This window comes from Pygoscelis adeliae, unplaced genomic scaffold (assembly GCF_000699105.1).
Source record: "Pygoscelis adeliae isolate BGI_AS28 unplaced genomic scaffold, ASM69910v1 Scaffold1, whole genome shotgun sequence".
NCBI classification, from domain to species: Eukaryota; Metazoa; Chordata; class Aves; order Sphenisciformes; family Spheniscidae; genus Pygoscelis; species Pygoscelis adeliae.
This window is the reverse complement of record NW_008824051.1, coordinates 2,166,158-2,182,865: the sequence shown is the minus strand read 5'-3', so window position 1 is coordinate 2,182,865 and position 16,708 is coordinate 2,166,158. Positions and strand designations below refer to the sequence as shown.

Sequence of the window (16,708 nt, the reverse complement as noted above, 5' to 3'; positions counted from 1 at the left end):
ATGGCCTGCAGAAGTAAATTATGTTTAATTATGTATTGCATAAGATTTTCTCTTCCATCCACCCCCTGTTGCTTTTTACTTATCTCTTGGTATAAGACGGTGGAGCTTGCAGGTGTCGGATGTAAGAGCATTGAGATAAATTATCTTGTCAGAAGAGGCAAACCTTAATATTATCCTTAATCTCAGAAACATAATGTTGCAAAGTTATTGGCTCATATTTGCAAAATAAACCTGTTTGTTATGAATTAATTTTTTGTGTGTGTGCGCAATGGCATTAAAGAGAGAATGACATTCTCACATGCTTTTCACTTTCTATTGCAAGTGATGAGCTAATATGTAAAAAACAAAAAAAACCCCAAACCCTCCCCAAAACCGTAAAAAAACCTCACCAAAAAACAACCTGTGGAGAAGTTGCAGAGCTTGATAGTTTCAAGCGTAGAGTTTTATGTCTTCCAGACTAGAGAAACAGGCATCAGTATTATTTTTGTATTCCATTTAAAAGTGATCATTTCGCAGATGTAAGCCTGTGACTATCAGCTCCGGTTTTAAAACCTTTAAAGCCTTATCTAGCATATCCAACTAAAAATCAGCATAAAACTACATTTTTTTGCTTTCAGGATGATTTCAAAGCACCCATCAGCTTCAGCTGCCCCCCGCCCCCTGCTAGAGTATTATATAGTCTCAGCTGAAAAGAAGAAAAATTGTGTTTCGTTGGACAGTTCTGCACTGGGAAAGAGAACCTAATTATGTGGAATTAGTTTTTTTACCTGCTTCCAAAAAAAGTCTCACTAGAGATTTGGGGAAAGAAAATGAAAAAATCCTATTTAAAATAAACCCATGAGTTCTTATGGGTGTGGAAATTCGCTGTTTAACATCTTTCATGTAAAGGGAGGAAGACCCTCAAATATGATGAAGGCATGCTACCGAAACGAGGGATGTGATAATCCCTATCTATTGCTTCTGCTTACTTTATATGTCGTCTAGCGCTCATGTATCTGACGCCAGTCTGAGTTAATTCCACTTGCCAGTCTGGCAGAAAACTTAATGTACCCACCTGAAACCCCAATTTGTTTAGTAGTGGAATTACCTTATTCTGTGAGTAGGCTGGTGCCAGAGGTGGCACGGGAGGTGGGGAGGTAGAAGTGGTATTGCTCCTCTTGGCAGCTGTACGGAATTAAACTTGTTCAACTGTATCATCTGCCTATACCCTTATAGGAACAGAAGCGAGAAGTTTGTCAATTAGGCACTTTCTAAGTTAGGTTTTAATGTAAACTTTTAAACTTTTTTGAGAATGTTGTTCTCACAGTATATGTTGTGATAAAAGGGAAATGTCTTGGCAGGTGTGTCTTGCCATCTTCTGAGTGCGACTAGGGTGACAGTCTGTTCTGTCAACGGGAGTGGCTTATCCAGGAAAGAAAAGATGTCATCCAGAAGGAAAACCTGTAGCAGGCTTCCACCACTCATTAGATTAAAATGTGTGAAACATTAATTAGAAAACCAGATCAAGAATATTGTAAAGAAAGGGGAAGCGTGAGAGGAACAAATCTCTTTGTATATATGTATGTATAGATCTAGTGATATTTGGAAATGAACGTTTTTATTTGGCTATGGAGTATGCTTTCTTCATTCTTAATATTAACCAGTTGAATGTTGTGGTTGTGTGTTGTTTTATGGATTTTACATGTTTGTTTCTTTGATACTGGAGTAGCGTCCTTCCTGAAGGCTGTTCTGGGGGATTTTGATCACAGAAAATAAACTTTATCAACAAATTCAGGTGTCTCGTAATTTTCTTTTTTCCTTTTTTGTAGGAACTCAGAAGCTTGAGAGTGTTGTGCTTAGTAAAATGAACTTTGAATCTTTCGTGAGAGATCTGCTTCTGGTTCGTCATTACAGAGTTGAAGTTTACAAGAACAAAGCAGGGAGTAAATCTATCAAAGAAAATGACTGGTATTTAGCATACAAGGTACAATTGCCTTACCTTTCTTTATAATTGTGAGATGAAAGAAAAAAAACCCATAACTCTTTCCTGAGCCCCTCAGCTTGGAGTTTTGGGATTTTCAGGGACTGACATTGGTGGTATGATGGTAAATTGTGCGGTCTGTTATATATCCCTGTATTTTCTACTGCTCTAAGGCTGGAAGTGCTTGTTCTGTATCTTTGCCATAGGTTGGGAAATAAAAGAAACCTGAAGTAGTTCACTTTGTGTAGATGATATGTAAAATTTTAATGGTTAAAAAAATAAAACAGCTGTATGTTTTATATTAATGGGCTGTTCAGTACTTAGTTTTATCAGTTGTTGTCCTTTCTAAAGGAAAAAAAAAAGTATGTGTGTATATACACACTCTTTAAAAGTATATTTCTTTTCTAAATAGGGTTCTCCAGGAAATCTTGCCCAGTTTGAGGAAGTTCTCTTTGCCAACAATGATATGTCAACGGCCATTGGGGTTGTGGGGGTTAAGCTGTCTACTGCTGACGGACAAAGAGTAGTAGGAGTGGGGTATGTCGACACTACGCTGAGAAAATTGAGTGTCTGTGAGTTTCCAGATAATGACCAGTTCTCAAACCTTGAAGCTCTGCTGGTTCAACTAGGCCCGAAGGAATGTGTGCTACCAGGAGGAGAGACTGCAGGCGAGATGGGAAAACTACGACAAGTAAGGGAACCATTGTGGCTTACGGTTAGATAAAAGTTTATCTAAAAAGCTGTATTCTAGCTTATTAGCGAGGCTCCATGGTATATGGAAAAATGAAGGAGCAATATGTTAACTCGAAGTTTTGATTTACGCATCCAAAATGTATTATTTGTCTGTTGAGTCATTTGCATTTTAATCAGCAAGAGTTGTTCTAAGGGTAAAATCTTGTCTGTCATTCTCTCTGCAACCTAGCAGTAAATAAATCTCTCTTCAGGGTTTGCTTCTCTGTGATGAACATCTGTCCCCTGAATATTGAAAGTAATAAACCTGTATATTTATGGACAACAGGTCATTCAGAGGGGAGGAATCCTGATTACAGACAGGAAGAAGGCGGATTTTACAACAAAAGATATTGTTCAGGATCTCAATCGCTTGTTAAAATCAAAAAAAGAAGAACAAATGAATAGTGCGGCATTGCCAGAGATGGAAAAGCAGGTGAGCACAGAGCAGTGTTTAATGTGCTCCTGTTTTTTAGAAGCAGAGTGGTGTGTGCACCTGTTGTGAGCTGATCTCCACTGGTCCTGTTTTATGCTGGATTCCCATACTTCTGGGAAACTATATTGTACAACCCATGGTATATTAAACTATATTCTTGCTGAAGCGTTTAGCAGTTCTGCTGGGCTTGAGTCTGTGTCAAAGTTGGATTCCAGGGGTCTTGGAAAAAAAAATGAGAAAACCCTTCACTTACCTCTCTGAAGTAGTAAACTCTGGTAAGCGAATAGACTGTGCACAAGAGGTGCTTCGTATTCATAATCTGTCTAGCCTAAGGACTGAAATACAATACTTTGATTATTTTGCATGACAGGAAAATTGGTATTTGAAAACAAAGTAATGTTTATGATAATATTTTTGTGTTTTATATCATCTTATGGCTCAAGCATATGATTTAGTGCCTGCATGTGAACTGAACATGTTTGTTCTTAGCTGCAAACAAGAGGTAATTTGCTTGAGATAAACATGTTTTAAAATGCTCTTCACTGCTGATGCTTACTGCAGGTGTGAGGTACAGAGTTATTCTCCCTTAGTGTGTGATTTCATAACATGTTTGAAGTGTGTTGCAGCTGAACAAGTCAGTCATGCTGCTGCCTCTCTTTTGTGCTGGCCCTAGTGTTTGTAACGCCATGTAGTGAGTCAGATCGGATCCTTGTTCTGGCTGAAAACTAACCCTGAAACCATGTCCTGAGATGATCCATGATATCTCATTTATCTGCAATAACTTGTTTGTGTTCCTGAGCCAGAAACATCCTGATAGCAGCTTTGGAAAGCTGGTGAGGCGTGCACTTCGCATTTTGTTTATCAGATTATGCAAATGTCTAGTTCGTTGTTCTTGCGCCTACCTAGAAAGACGCTGCAGTGCCGTAGAACGTCCCTATGAAAATTAAGTCTTGTCAAACAGGATGAGTCTCTCATAGCCCTGTTGGAACTGGGATGGCTCAGTCTTCCCCGACTGTAATTTTCTAGGGGCATTTGTCAAATACTCCCCGATTCAGGAGTGTTTTTAACTAAATGTTGGTTTGTTGTTTTTTTTTTTTTAAACTTCAGGTTGCTGTTTCGTCTTTGTCGGCCATTATCAAGTTTTTAGAGTTGCTGTCAGATGAGTCTAATTTTGGACAATTTGAACTGACTACTTTTGATCTTAGTCAATATATGGTTCTAGATAATGCAGCTGTTCAAGCCCTCAACCTTTTTCAGGTAAGAAATGCACACTTGAATTGGTAAGTGTTTTTCAATATACTTATTTAGCTGCTTGGTAAGTAGCCTGACTGCCCAGTCGCAACTCCCCAGATCCTGATTAATGGCAACTTCTACGTTTTAGCTTTGTTTTCAGCTACTCCTGTACAGTGTGTGTTGTAAACGCTGTACCGCTGTCACCACCTTTTTCGGTTTTGTTTTTTGTTAGCTTACTTCCGGTGTAGAAGAAAAGATCATCAAGGAGGTAGGAAGTGGCCACAAACGAGGGTCTATGTAGAATGCAGATATTGGAAGAGCCGTAGAAGTACCTCATGCTTGTAGCTGAGGAGTCTGGCTAAGCAGTGTGGGGAATGCTTTGTCTTTCCTTGGTTTTAGTCAGAGAAGTTCACATCTCCAGGCAGGAGCAGACTCGGGGCGTGGGAGGGGAGGAGGAGTAGTTTTGTGGTATGATGGGGAACTCCAAAGCACAGTTGCTTTATGCAGTAGTGCTGTTTTGGGGAAAAGAAGATAGGAGCCTGAATTAGGTAGTATTAGGGGAACAGGAAGCATATGGCAGGAGTACTGCTGGTGGTGATGGAAAGGGAGGGCTGGCTGCAGCAGGCTGGGCAATGAACAGGACAGTACTTACGAACATTCTGAAAGCACCGTGGCATGCTAACTGGCCAGTGTCAATTTTACTTTTCACACACGTTTTCTACAAATCCAAGCAGGTTACCAGTCTCCTCCATACCTCACACCACGTCTGTTTTTCTGCTTTGCCCCTTTTTATAGCTGTAGGAAAATGTGGGCTCAAAGTGGTGTGTTGTATCAGCGTTTCTCTTTTGTTTTCATGTTAGTAAACCCTGCTTAGTGATCTTTGCTTGGAGCTAATCTGCTTGAGTTTCAGATTTATAGGAAGAAATCATGAATATGGTCTGCTGTTTACCTTAGAGGGATTTCTGGAGGAAAAAGGAGCTTATGTTCAGCATCTGAGCTGGTTAACCCTGGAGAGAGATGTTCTTGTTTGTTTTTGTTTTGTTTTGTTTTTTTTTTTCTTTATTTCCTGAATCTTTTTCACTGTCTAGGGAATGAAGCAAAAATTATATCTCTTCTCAAGCTTTATGGAGGTGTTCTAGGAAGTTCAACACTGTCTTAGCTACATTCCTTTATAAGTCCTTGCAGGTGTTAGGTGTTTTGTGATAGGAAATACACTGCCATGTCTGTCTTTAGGGGCTGTTGCGACCTTTGGAACGAGGGGTTTGCCGCGTAGCGGGAAGCTGTGGTGTTGTCTGTGTGGCAGGCTGTCTGTGGGGAGGCTTTTGGGCAGGCACTAAAGCAAAGGCAAAATATTTTTTAATTTGAGTTGCTCTGTGAGGTATGTAGGTAGAATTCTTATGGTGCAGCAGATGCAGTTGGTTATATATGAAACTGTAGCCTTCCAACTTGGATGTGCTGAAGTAGGTTATTCGTGTATAATATATGTACTCTGTGACACTTTCTTGGATTCAGAAGTTTTTCATCTGTAATACCGTCCAGAACACTGAAAACAGGCACATCCACTTTGGAGATTAGATATTCCAGGGGTTAAATGTGTCAGTATACCTTCTCACTGTTGTGGTGATGCTAGTTCTACATCCCAGTTGTTTACAGGCATCCAGATCTGCTCCTGGTTGAATGCTTTCCTGTTGTTTTAATTGCAGGTGTTCTTGGGTAGAGAGGGTTGAGATTTTAATTTCAAAGTTAAGAGTTGAAACAAGCTTGTTTGCTGTTTTTCAATGTTAAACAAAATTTTTACTTCCTAGCTGTTTGTGCAACAAACAAAACCCCAAGAAAAATGCCCAAAAGGCTGTCTTGAGTCCAGTTAATATAAACCTAAATTATAGATAGTGAACTATAATCTGAACAGAGTAAGTTTAGAGATGTTTATAGTACTCCAAAGATGATCTGGGGCAGCTTGAGAGAATTTGGATAACTGTGTTCTCTCCCGTTGCCTCATTCTGTTGTGTCCCCGCCCCAGCACCCCTCAAAGACCTCCAACCAAAACTCTTGAACCTAAGTCTTGTTTCTTGCTGCTTTTTTTGATGGACAGGACCCCTATTTTTTGACCTTACGAAGGGCAAACTAGCAAATATCTAGATGTATTTCCACTTTTCCTATTCAAAGGGCAAACTGCCCAGTGACTAGATATCTTTCTAACTTTCCTGTTCAGTCAGCTAGTTTCAAAATGGCCAAACCTATTCCTTGTTTGCCATGTTCCAGGGACCAGAGTGTAAGTACTTTAATGCCGTGCTGTTTCATTGGCCTTTTTTGATGGGTGCCAAGTTGAGTACAGAAAAAACACTGATCTGTTCCAAGGGAGCAAAGTTGAGTGCCATTCAGTGGGTGTCAATAAACTTCACTAACTCTTTTTTTTTCTCCTTTCCAGAGTTCTGTGGAAAATGCTAACACTGCACAGTCTCTAGCTGGTTTACTAAATAAATGCAGAACCCCTCAAGGACAAAGACTAGTTAATCAGTGGATCAAACAACCGCTTATGGACAAGAATAGAATTGAAGAAAGGTAACAGTATTATGTGTTTGATAGACTTACGCAAGTTAGTAAATATTTTACAGAAGGCTTTTTCTTTTTAAGCACAAAATACTACAACCAAGAAATAATGGTGGTTGGAGGTTTTTATGTGATATCTTGTAACACACTGTAGTTAAACAGAGCATTTTTCCCTGAGGTTCAAATTGACAGGTTACTGTTAGATTAAATGCTTTTTACAGTTATCACATTTTAAAGATATGTTTAGGTCATCAAATGATTCATGCTACAGGCTAAGGCAATGTAGCAGCCACTTCCTCACTATTATTCATATGGCAAATGCTCAGTCTGTGTAATAATATTTTGATGTCACTTCCAGATTATCAATTAAAAAGAAAATCAACAAAACATCCAAGCCATTAAGCAGTAGTGACCTCTTCCTGTTTCCAGAAAAAAAACTACCTTTGATTGCAGTGGGGCACTCCTACCATATCTTGCCTAGATATTGTGGCCCAAATATGAGTGGTCTCTTTCTTCCTTGCTCTTTCACACTGCTGCCTGTCATCATGCGTCTGCCCTACCAGTAGATAGTAGTATCAGTTGATACGAAGCCTTAGAGAATTTGGCAAATCTCTGCTGAGAATGTACAGATAATTCTCAATCCTTCAGAAAGAAAAACTGCAATGGCCATATTCCTACAGCGTGTGTGTTTATCTCTTGATTATGTTCACCATGGAGACAAAAGCTATACTTTTTTAAACTCGTGCTAAATATAGCTTATCATACAAAATCAAAGTTCATACAACTCAAGTGAACAGCACGTTAATGCATGGCAAAATGTACATTAATGTGTATCTTGACAAAGCAGAAGAGGCTAGAAAACTGAATTTAACTTTGATATTTTCTCTAAGGCTCATTCTTCAGATAAGGCATTACAGGTATGTCTGTATATGCTCTTGGGCTTTAGCACAGATTGCTACTACCAAAAAAGAAATTTTGGCTTGGGCAAATTGACGTTTAAAGGAGTTATGCAAAGAGTAGTTTTCTCTCTAGATTTGTGGAGACTGAGTTATTCTGCTTCTCTTCAACAATTTTTTCTACTTTCTCTAATCATTTGCAGAATGGTACCTAGTAACTTGATCAGAGCACTCCTAGAAATGTTATTAATGTGACACTGAAATGTTTGTCCCCAGGTTTATTGAATGCTTTCATCAATAGTTCTTGATTATGTGCCCAGGATCATCTATTTCTGTTAGTTTTGGATCCTAAGATCTAAGCCAACTTTAATTTTATGGTTATGTTGGTTTTAAGATTTTGAAAGTTATTACTCCCATTTGTAGTTTTCTTATGTCAAAGTAAACATTGGAAATTTTAACTTTTGTGTCAGACTTGTTTGCTCATTACTGTGCATCAGAAGTCCTGCAAGTTTGGAAGAGAGATGGTGTTTTCTTTATAAAGCTGGGGTTAAATTGTAGGCAGAAAATGTAACTTGACCTGTTCTGTAGAGGTTATGATAACTTCCACATTTTGTTTTGCGATTCTGTATGGCTAATGTTGACAGCATTTAGGAAAAGCTATATTTAAAGGAGGAGGGGAGTAATTCAATGGAGTTAAGCTCTTAGAGAAGCTTGTAAAGGTTGGTGTATCCAAGTGTTACGAGGTTGAAGGAGGTCCATTGATATCTTCCTGTATCATGCCCAGCCACAGAATCATCAGGGTTGCAATTTGTAAAAAGTAGTTTGTTTCAATCTGTACTTACAGACAGTGAAATACTATAGTATGACTACAGTCATACTTTGCAGTTTATTCTGCAGCATAGCTAAGCCAGTCTTAATGTATCTTGCTTTCAAGTACTAGTTTGGTGAACTAGTTGATGAACTTGCTCTTTCATACTTTTATCCCAAAGCCAAAGCTTTGGGATAAAAGCAATGTATTTTACTCGTAAACTGCTGGTGTGCCATCTTCCCAATCTTAACGCTGTTCAAAGCATGTAGGACTGTTTTTTTTAATCCAAAGGAACAAGCATAATAAGAGAAGCTGTTAGCGGGACTGATGAGATGTACTGACAGATTCAAATATCTTTGGAAAGATTGGCGGTCGCTGAGTTGTTTTCTATATGCTCTACTGTATATTGTGGCTGTTTTAAGAATTACAAACTATAATTTAGAGCATATAATAATTTGAGAAGGAAATATCTGGACTTCTGTTCCTTTACTGTTCACAGAAAAGCAGTGCTTCCTTTGTTGTCAAGGTGAGTTACTGATTATTTCTTAGCTTGAAGTGTGCCACATTAAAGCACCCTATTTAACACTAACCAGTGCAAACCTCTTATCAAACTAGGCTAAGCTACCCAGGTTGGACTGATGTTAGATGACAGTGTTTTGGAGTAGGCCTGTTGTTTTGCTCATTCAAGAGGTATTTTGACTTAACTTTTATTCCAGTAGTGTAGAATGGATGTCTGACTATTTAAAAAACTTGTCAGTTAGACTCTTGCAACCCTCTGTTAAGATCTGTAGGTGGTGCAAGTCATCTTTTGGAGCTAAATGGATCCTCTTTCAGTAGTTTGTAACCTGCAATGTGTTGTTAACATTTATGGATAAATAGAACACAGTGTTGTGTCACTAGTCCGTATTAACCATAGATACAGTAACAACACAAATTAAAGTACATATTGCCTATGCTTCAGATAAAATAATGTTTATCAACTGGAACAGCTCCTAATGAGGACTAAGAAAACAGGGGTTCCTGATACTTGTCTGTCTTGAAAGACATGGGGTTCTGCCCATGTCTGGCTGGTTTTCCATGATTAAAAAAATAATTATCAGTCATAAGCATACAAGATACAGCCCTGCTTCTCCCATGTGGTGTGTTCAGAATGCAGGTAGATAAGGTTCTTGCTCCTTGTTGTATAGTCAGAATATTTCTGAAATTAAAATGTAGTTGCAGAGACAGGAAGTGCAAATACATCTATTAATTGCATAACGCGATTGACTGCGACACAGCAAGCAACTTCAGTATGTAATGTTTGTTTTTCAGATACTGGAAAATCTGAGAAATGTGGCAGAATGTAAAATAGTGCTTGTTATGCCCTGAGAAGGGAACTTGTGCTGAATATATATATATATTTTTTTTTCTTTTTTTGGGGGGAAGTGCTATCTGACACTTGTGCACAGCACAAATATGAAATTCCAGCTGACATTTTTAGTCCTCTATGCATACTGTGGCCGAACATCTTACACGTCTATGTTCTGCAGTAGAAAAGGTGCAGGGATCTCAGTTCCAGAGGAGTTACAGGCTGTACTCTAACATCACTTTTTCCGATTCAAGCCTGTTTTGACCTTTTCTCTTGTTTTCCTAAATACTGTGCTGCACGGGGGCCAAATTGTAGAAACCAGTCCTATCTCTAGCAGAGTCACAAAGTAATAGATTTAGGAAGCTTGAGGTGAATCAATGGCTAGCAGGGTAAAATTTCCAAGTTTGTAGAACATTCTCATGAATCAGTCTTGAATGACAATTAAAGTAGCAGCTTGTTTAAAAATGAAAAAAACCCCAACTTGTTGCTAGCTGGTGTAGGCAGGCTTGAATGCCTTTACAGGGCTTTATTTAGTAATAAGTTAACCTAACATGCTTTCTCTAGCAGATAAATGGAGGGACAGAGTGGGGTAATGCATATGGGATAGCTCAGAAGCTGTGTGACTGAGGGCTTATCTCAGGTGCACAGGAATACACGGCATTGATGAGAAACAGCCAGGTGAAATGAGAAGTCTGTGTGCATTGCAGGCCTTTGATCTCCCTCAGATCGCAGAAATGTCATCGAGCAACTGGAGTGCTGTAGTGCTCTTTACGAAGGCTGGGCAGGGGAGTTGGAGGGGTTGTGTTTCTGCAGAGGTGTGGCCTGAATGCGCAGAGCTCTGCTGTGAGGGGGTGGCGGGCCTATCAAGAGCTTATGGTCAAGAGCTTATGGGTCAGGATTATGGGACAGCAAGGTTGGGGGGCATTACAGTGAGCATCTGCAGCACACCTGCCCCGTCAAGATGAAGAAGTGGGCAAAGACACCTTGAGACAACAGGAAGAAACATGATCATAGGCCCTGGCTCTCCTGGAGGACTTGAACCACCCCGGCACCCACGGGAGTGAAGCACAATACTTGCATCTTTGTACATTCCAGCAGACAAGTCGTCAGTGTGCCCTTGCAGCAGCAAAGGGTGACTGCGCACCGGGCTCCACTAGTAAGAGCAGGTTGAGGAACGTGATTGTTCACATCTGCTTGGTAGCTGTGAGGCTGCATCTAGAGTATTGTGTCCAGTGTGGGGCTTTGCAGTACAGGTAGATGGACAAACAGGAGCCGGTCCAGCGGAAAGGCACTGAGCAGGGTCGTGGGCTGCAGCACGTGGTGTGTGAGGAGAGGCGGAGGGAGCTGGGTTTGTAGCCTGGAGAAGAGAAGACTAAGGGGCAGACCTAGCTGCTGGTTTCAGCTGCCTAGTGGGTGGGAGTCACAGAGAAGGTGAAGCCAGGTGCTTCTTGCAAGGGCACAGCAAAAGCATGAGACAAAACAGACACCAGCTTCACCAAAGGACCCTCCAGCTGGATATAAAGAAAAAAATCTTCACCATGAGGATGGTCAGACTCTGGTGTGTGCTCAGAGAGATGGAGGGATTTCTGTTCTTGTTCAGTGTTCAGCTGAAATTAGCCTTGTTTTGAGCAAGGGCCTTGAGTAGTACTAGAGGCCTTGAGTGCCCTTCCAATGTAAATTGTTCTGCGATAGGTTTTCACTGCTTTTGTGTTCTTCTCTAACCTGCAGCTGTCCCTGCAAAGCATTGCAGATAGGCTTTGTTGCTTCTGTCATTATGGTTAGCAGCTCTGGAAAGACCTTCAGCACTTTTCTGAGTACAAGTCAGTACTTCTTCACAGCAACAGACTGATTTCAGGCAGTTAAATTAGTAGGTGGTGGCCTGTGTCTTTGGTAAGGGAGGGGAGAATGTGACCAACTTGGAGCTTTGTCTAAATGGCTTAATTAAAATGCACGTTAAATGCTGGGAGTGCCCCTAATGCCTGTAAAGAAGCTTCTGAAATACAGGTTGAATCTGAGCTAGTTGGAAGACAGAAATGTGATTTGTTATTGTCATGCAGATCATGATGCAATAAATATTTCGTATGAAAGAAGTTGTCATTCCAGTGACATGAAAATGGTGTTGGCTTCCCAATAAGCCTCTAGAAATGTTAGAAAAATGTCACCTTTGTCATTCCAAAAGTTACCATCTCTAAGTCCCCTAGAGAAATGTTTGGAGTGTGAAGCTCTCAATGCTGCTTCTTTAACCCTCTCCCCTCCCTTCACCTACGTTTACTATTTTCAAAACTACTAATAACCTGTAGTTTCATTTGGGTTTGCTTGTAAAACTGAGGTGGGCAGTGAGTGCTGTCTAGAAACATTAAACAAAAGCTTTATTAGTCAAGCACGTCAGGCCACGTCTTTCGGAAGGAATTTCCATCAAAATCCCAGGTGCTTGAAACCTATTAAAAAGCTTAGATTCTTGTGTTGCAAGAGGCTTGGTTTTAGTTTTCTTGTTTGAGGAGGGAACAGGGGGATGTAAAAGTTGAAAAAGCGTCCTTTCATGACCCCTTCAGGTGTGGGGAAAGACAATGTTGCTGTTTGAGCTGGAGAAGTGCCTGAAAGCTGTTTGTATTCTGCATGTTATCCAAATCATTTGCCTTCTAGGTCAAGGATCAGCTGTATCAGCATTGCAAATCTGTAAATTATAGGTGGCATTCAGGGGTGCAGCACTGGAGCAGGTAGTCATAGTATCTCCTAGTTGATACTTCCAGCTCGCCCACTTCATCCTGACAAGTCCTTACTTGGTGCAAAATAAATAGAAAGGTTAAGCTTTTAGCCAGTTTCTTTTGCACCTGAATTTTGAGGCTCAAGGGAAATGAAAATTAAACTAAAATTTGGTTGGAACATCAAATTGTTTTTCAGATTTTTAAGAAATAATCAAATTGCTGTTTATTTAGGGAGGTGTCAATCTGTAGCTGCCATACTGTTCTTTTGCTCTCAGCCTGCCAAAAGGAGGTGGATGGTAATTACTGCAGCAGTTAAATTTTACTTAGAATCTGTGTTTAATTATTCAGGATTTATTTATTTATTTTAAAAATCACAGCCATAAGTTAATGAAGTTTCCAGTTAAAGAGTGTGACCATATGAAAACTTTTACTATGTACGTGTGCAAAGCTCTCTGGTTTGTCATAGTATCCTTGGTGGTCACTAATTTGAACATTGTATACAGGAATATGGTATATTCTCCATGAAAGAACAGTGAACATATTGTTTCTGCTCTGTTTAATTTATATCCACAAACATTAGAAAGGTGGCATATTAGGAAACTGCAACGGAAGCTCTTGGCAAGATAATTTTGTCTTGACTTGTAATTTCATTTCATTTATCATGTATAAGGGTTGTAAAAGTCTTTAATGTTTTGTTTACATACAGTTTTTCATTTCTCTTCTGTACAGAATGAATGCAAATGAAGAAATATTTGGGTTTTTACGGCAAAGAAATAGAACTTGTTCAGTATGCTTTTAGTCTGCACTAGTTTAAGGAAATGCACAGGTTAGCAACTTAAAAGAGTATTAGTGTTGATGGAGTGTAATAAACTTAACCTCTTAATTTTAATAATGTATGGAAACTTGCAAGGAGTAAAACACAAAAAAATAATAATGGAAATACCTTTCCTCAGCTGTCTCTATTCTTTGAAGACCATGCAGTAATATTGTTTTATCACTGGATCCCAAAATGCTGTATTTAATTAAAAAGGAAGACTGGCACAAAACCTCTGCAGTGTAAGGCATTATGCTGAGAAGCAGCCTTAGCTGTTTTCCACCTTCGGTTTCTCTGGAAGGTTTTGGGTGGGGCAGTTTCACTATATGGAGTTTATAAACTTGCCCATGACTGTACAGTACTTGATGAGTTCTTGCTCTGCTGTCTCCATTGTTCTTTGTTATCATATAAGAAATGGAGGTTTGTTAGTAGTTCTTAGAAGATGGGCATTTGTTTTCCAGAAGCCTAAATACTATGCTGATGAAATGGCAATGTTAAAAAAATTGTGAAACTGGTTGTTTTTGTCTTTATTTAAATTAGGATATTTTTGCCTTCATGTCCTTAACGCTTGCTCACACTAGCTGTTCTGTACGTAGGATTTCCTTGGTCTTCAGTGGTCAGAATTCAGTGTGCAGGTTTTTTGGTTTTGACCCTTAGGCATCATGCAGCAACCTGTGACACTGAGTTGTTTCATAGTTGGCTGACGCTGTCTGTAACTATTCAAATCAAAAGGTGTAGTCATGCTTCCCTGACCGTGGATTGTCACCAGTTCTATTGGTATTGGCACTGGCACTAGTGTTCATGTAGCTGCTTGGTTCATCTTTTGATGGGGAATTTAGCACGCTAAAATAATCGAGGATGTAGTGTTGTATAGCATCTAATCCAGTGAAACTAGGCAGTTGCCAAAAGGGGCAATCCCAGTTAGCCTTTCTGGCCTTCAGCTCCTGCTGCTCCTTTTTTTGGTCTCATAGCTACAGAATAATTTGGTTTGGCTTGCTCACCTGATGAAAACTAATCCATGAGAAAGTGAGGAAAGTTGCCATCTAAAATTAATCCTTTTGCTCCTCTGCAGCTGGTCCATGACCTGCTATCATCATAAACATGAGAAGATTAACATCTTCTTAAATGCAGATCAAGCAATACCAAAAGCCTGTTCTTCAGATTTAATGATCTGACTTGTAAGTGTTTGCTTTCTCTTGGTATCTTGACTTTTTTAGAGCTTACGCTAATTAATTTATAGTGTGAGTTGGATTACCAAACTTGCTACAGAAGGATAAATTGGATATCTGTCTATCCTCAAATTGGAAAAGTGTCTGAATCTGTGGAATGGAGCTGTTGGCTACCATTGCTCAATAAACCTGCTGCCTTTCTGACAAATTCACTATGAATATGCTGCTTGAATATTTTTTAGCTCTTACAGAAGACAGACTATGGAAACTTTATGAAAAATAATATATGCGTGGAAATAATAAATCAAGTCTCTTGTAACATTGGGAAGACAGAAAACATGTCTCCGCTGAAGTGTTTAGGAGATACTTAGAGAATCTTGTTTTATGAATTATCCTCTTACTGCTTTTGTCTGTAAAGTTCCTTGAGGGTAAGAGACTGTTTAATCCAGCAAGATTGTGGTGGGTTTTTGAGGTGGGAGATGATTTGCTGTGTAAAACATCTTATAGTCAAAATTCAACTTTGCTGATGGATCTTCTGTATGTTTTTTCTTCAATAAGCATGCACGTTTAAAAGTTGGGAACAGAGTTTATCGTTCTGTGAAGTAGCAGGTTGCTATAAGGTGAGAATTTTCCCTTCTTATTCCAGCTTCTCTTCTGTGGAGCTGTTTAATTCTTTAAGGGTAATAATTTTGTTATTTCTTAACTGAGAATGAGGAGGAGTGATGAATCAAATCTAAATAGTGCTGTTACATAAAACTCTAGCCTGAATGGCAGTTCTCAGTAATAACTAAAAAATAAACTTTACTCCTATTTGGGAAACATAACTTTTGAGAAACATAAGTGAAGGTTTATTTTCCTTTTCTATAACTTGGATAGCTGACTGTTACTGTAAGTAATATACCCAGGCTGTGGAATGGGAAATAAAATACACTTGGTTTTGGTTTTAACTGTGACTGGGGTGATCGTGTAGGTTGGATGCACAGGTGTATGAAAATTTCTTTAGAATATAGATAGGAACAATACTTTTTGCTTTAAATGTTTTAATATTTTCGGGACCCAAGTCTTGCAGAGCAGGGCTGATCTGCCACGGGAGCATGGAGTAGTCCCAACCACAAAGTGAACCGTCAGCGGGAGCTGGTGAGAGGGAGATGCTGGTAGGCCTCTTCGGGTCCCTGCTGCAGAGCATAGGTGGCCTTCTGTCCTATCTGGAGAGAAACAGTGGGACCCTTGACAAGCTGTGGTCATCGCCTGCCTGTAGAAATGCTCCTGAAGATCCCTCTCCTTTATTGCTCTGAAACACAGCTTGCAGCCTGCGGCTCTTGGCCATGTGAAGAGATAAGTGTGTGATAGTACCATCAGGAGCGCTGCCGGCCTTGCCTTATAAACGAAGAAAAAAATGTTTCCTTTCAGCTTCTCTTACTTTTTGTCGTAGGGAATTTATGTGCGTGCCCCAGAGCCCTGCAGTTTTTTTGCTTTGACGTGCTTTCTGGCTAGAGGAGGCAAAGCGAGCTCTGCTTGTGTGCTGCTGCTTTATTTGCATATGCTTCAGAATGATGCCAGGCACTCCCTTCCCTCAGGGTCTAAAAATATTGCTGTTGCAGCAGTCTGCTTCAGGAGCAAGATCTTAATTGCATCAAGTGGTACCTTGCTGGCAAGGATAAGACCCAAGATTTTATTTTTCTGCTGAAGAATTGTTTTCTTCTTTACCTTGCTGAATCTGCTGGGGTTGGAAAATGTTTAAACACTTGTGCAAAAATAGCGAATTATTGGTAACCTATTTCAGAATAAATAAGGCTTCAATAAGTATCTTTGGGGAAGAAAACATTATATTGGAGTTAACAATGCTTTTTCTGAGAATCCTGTTTGGTTTTTTTTTTTATTTATTTATTCTGAGCTCATTAGCTTGCAACCTCACAGTCAATACATAACAGCTTCCAAAGCTTTGCTTGATTGTTATAGAAAATAGTTATTTTGTGCCTGGTACCCCAATGTAATCTCAGGGCTTTAATTTACTATCTCTATGCTTTGACATAATACTCAAATGGTACATGCAGGAATTC

General features: G+C 39.6%; 1 protein-coding gene across 1 annotated transcript in view; it reads left to right on the top strand.

Annotated features, from left to right (window-relative positions):
- MSH2 (mutS homolog 2) overlaps window positions 1-16,708 on the top strand; it is a 53,301-nt gene continuing 36,593 nt past the window's right edge. Inside the window, exons 1-6 of the mRNA XM_009333680.1 lie at window positions 1-13; window positions 1,809-1,963; window positions 2,373-2,651; window positions 2,979-3,125; window positions 4,233-4,382; window positions 6,787-6,920. Of these exons, the coding sequence (XP_009331955.1) occupies window positions 1-13; window positions 1,809-1,963; window positions 2,373-2,651; window positions 2,979-3,125; window positions 4,233-4,382; window positions 6,787-6,920 (878 nt within the window). The remainder of the gene's footprint in view (window positions 14-1,808; window positions 1,964-2,372; window positions 2,652-2,978; window positions 3,126-4,232; window positions 4,383-6,786; window positions 6,921-16,708) is intronic.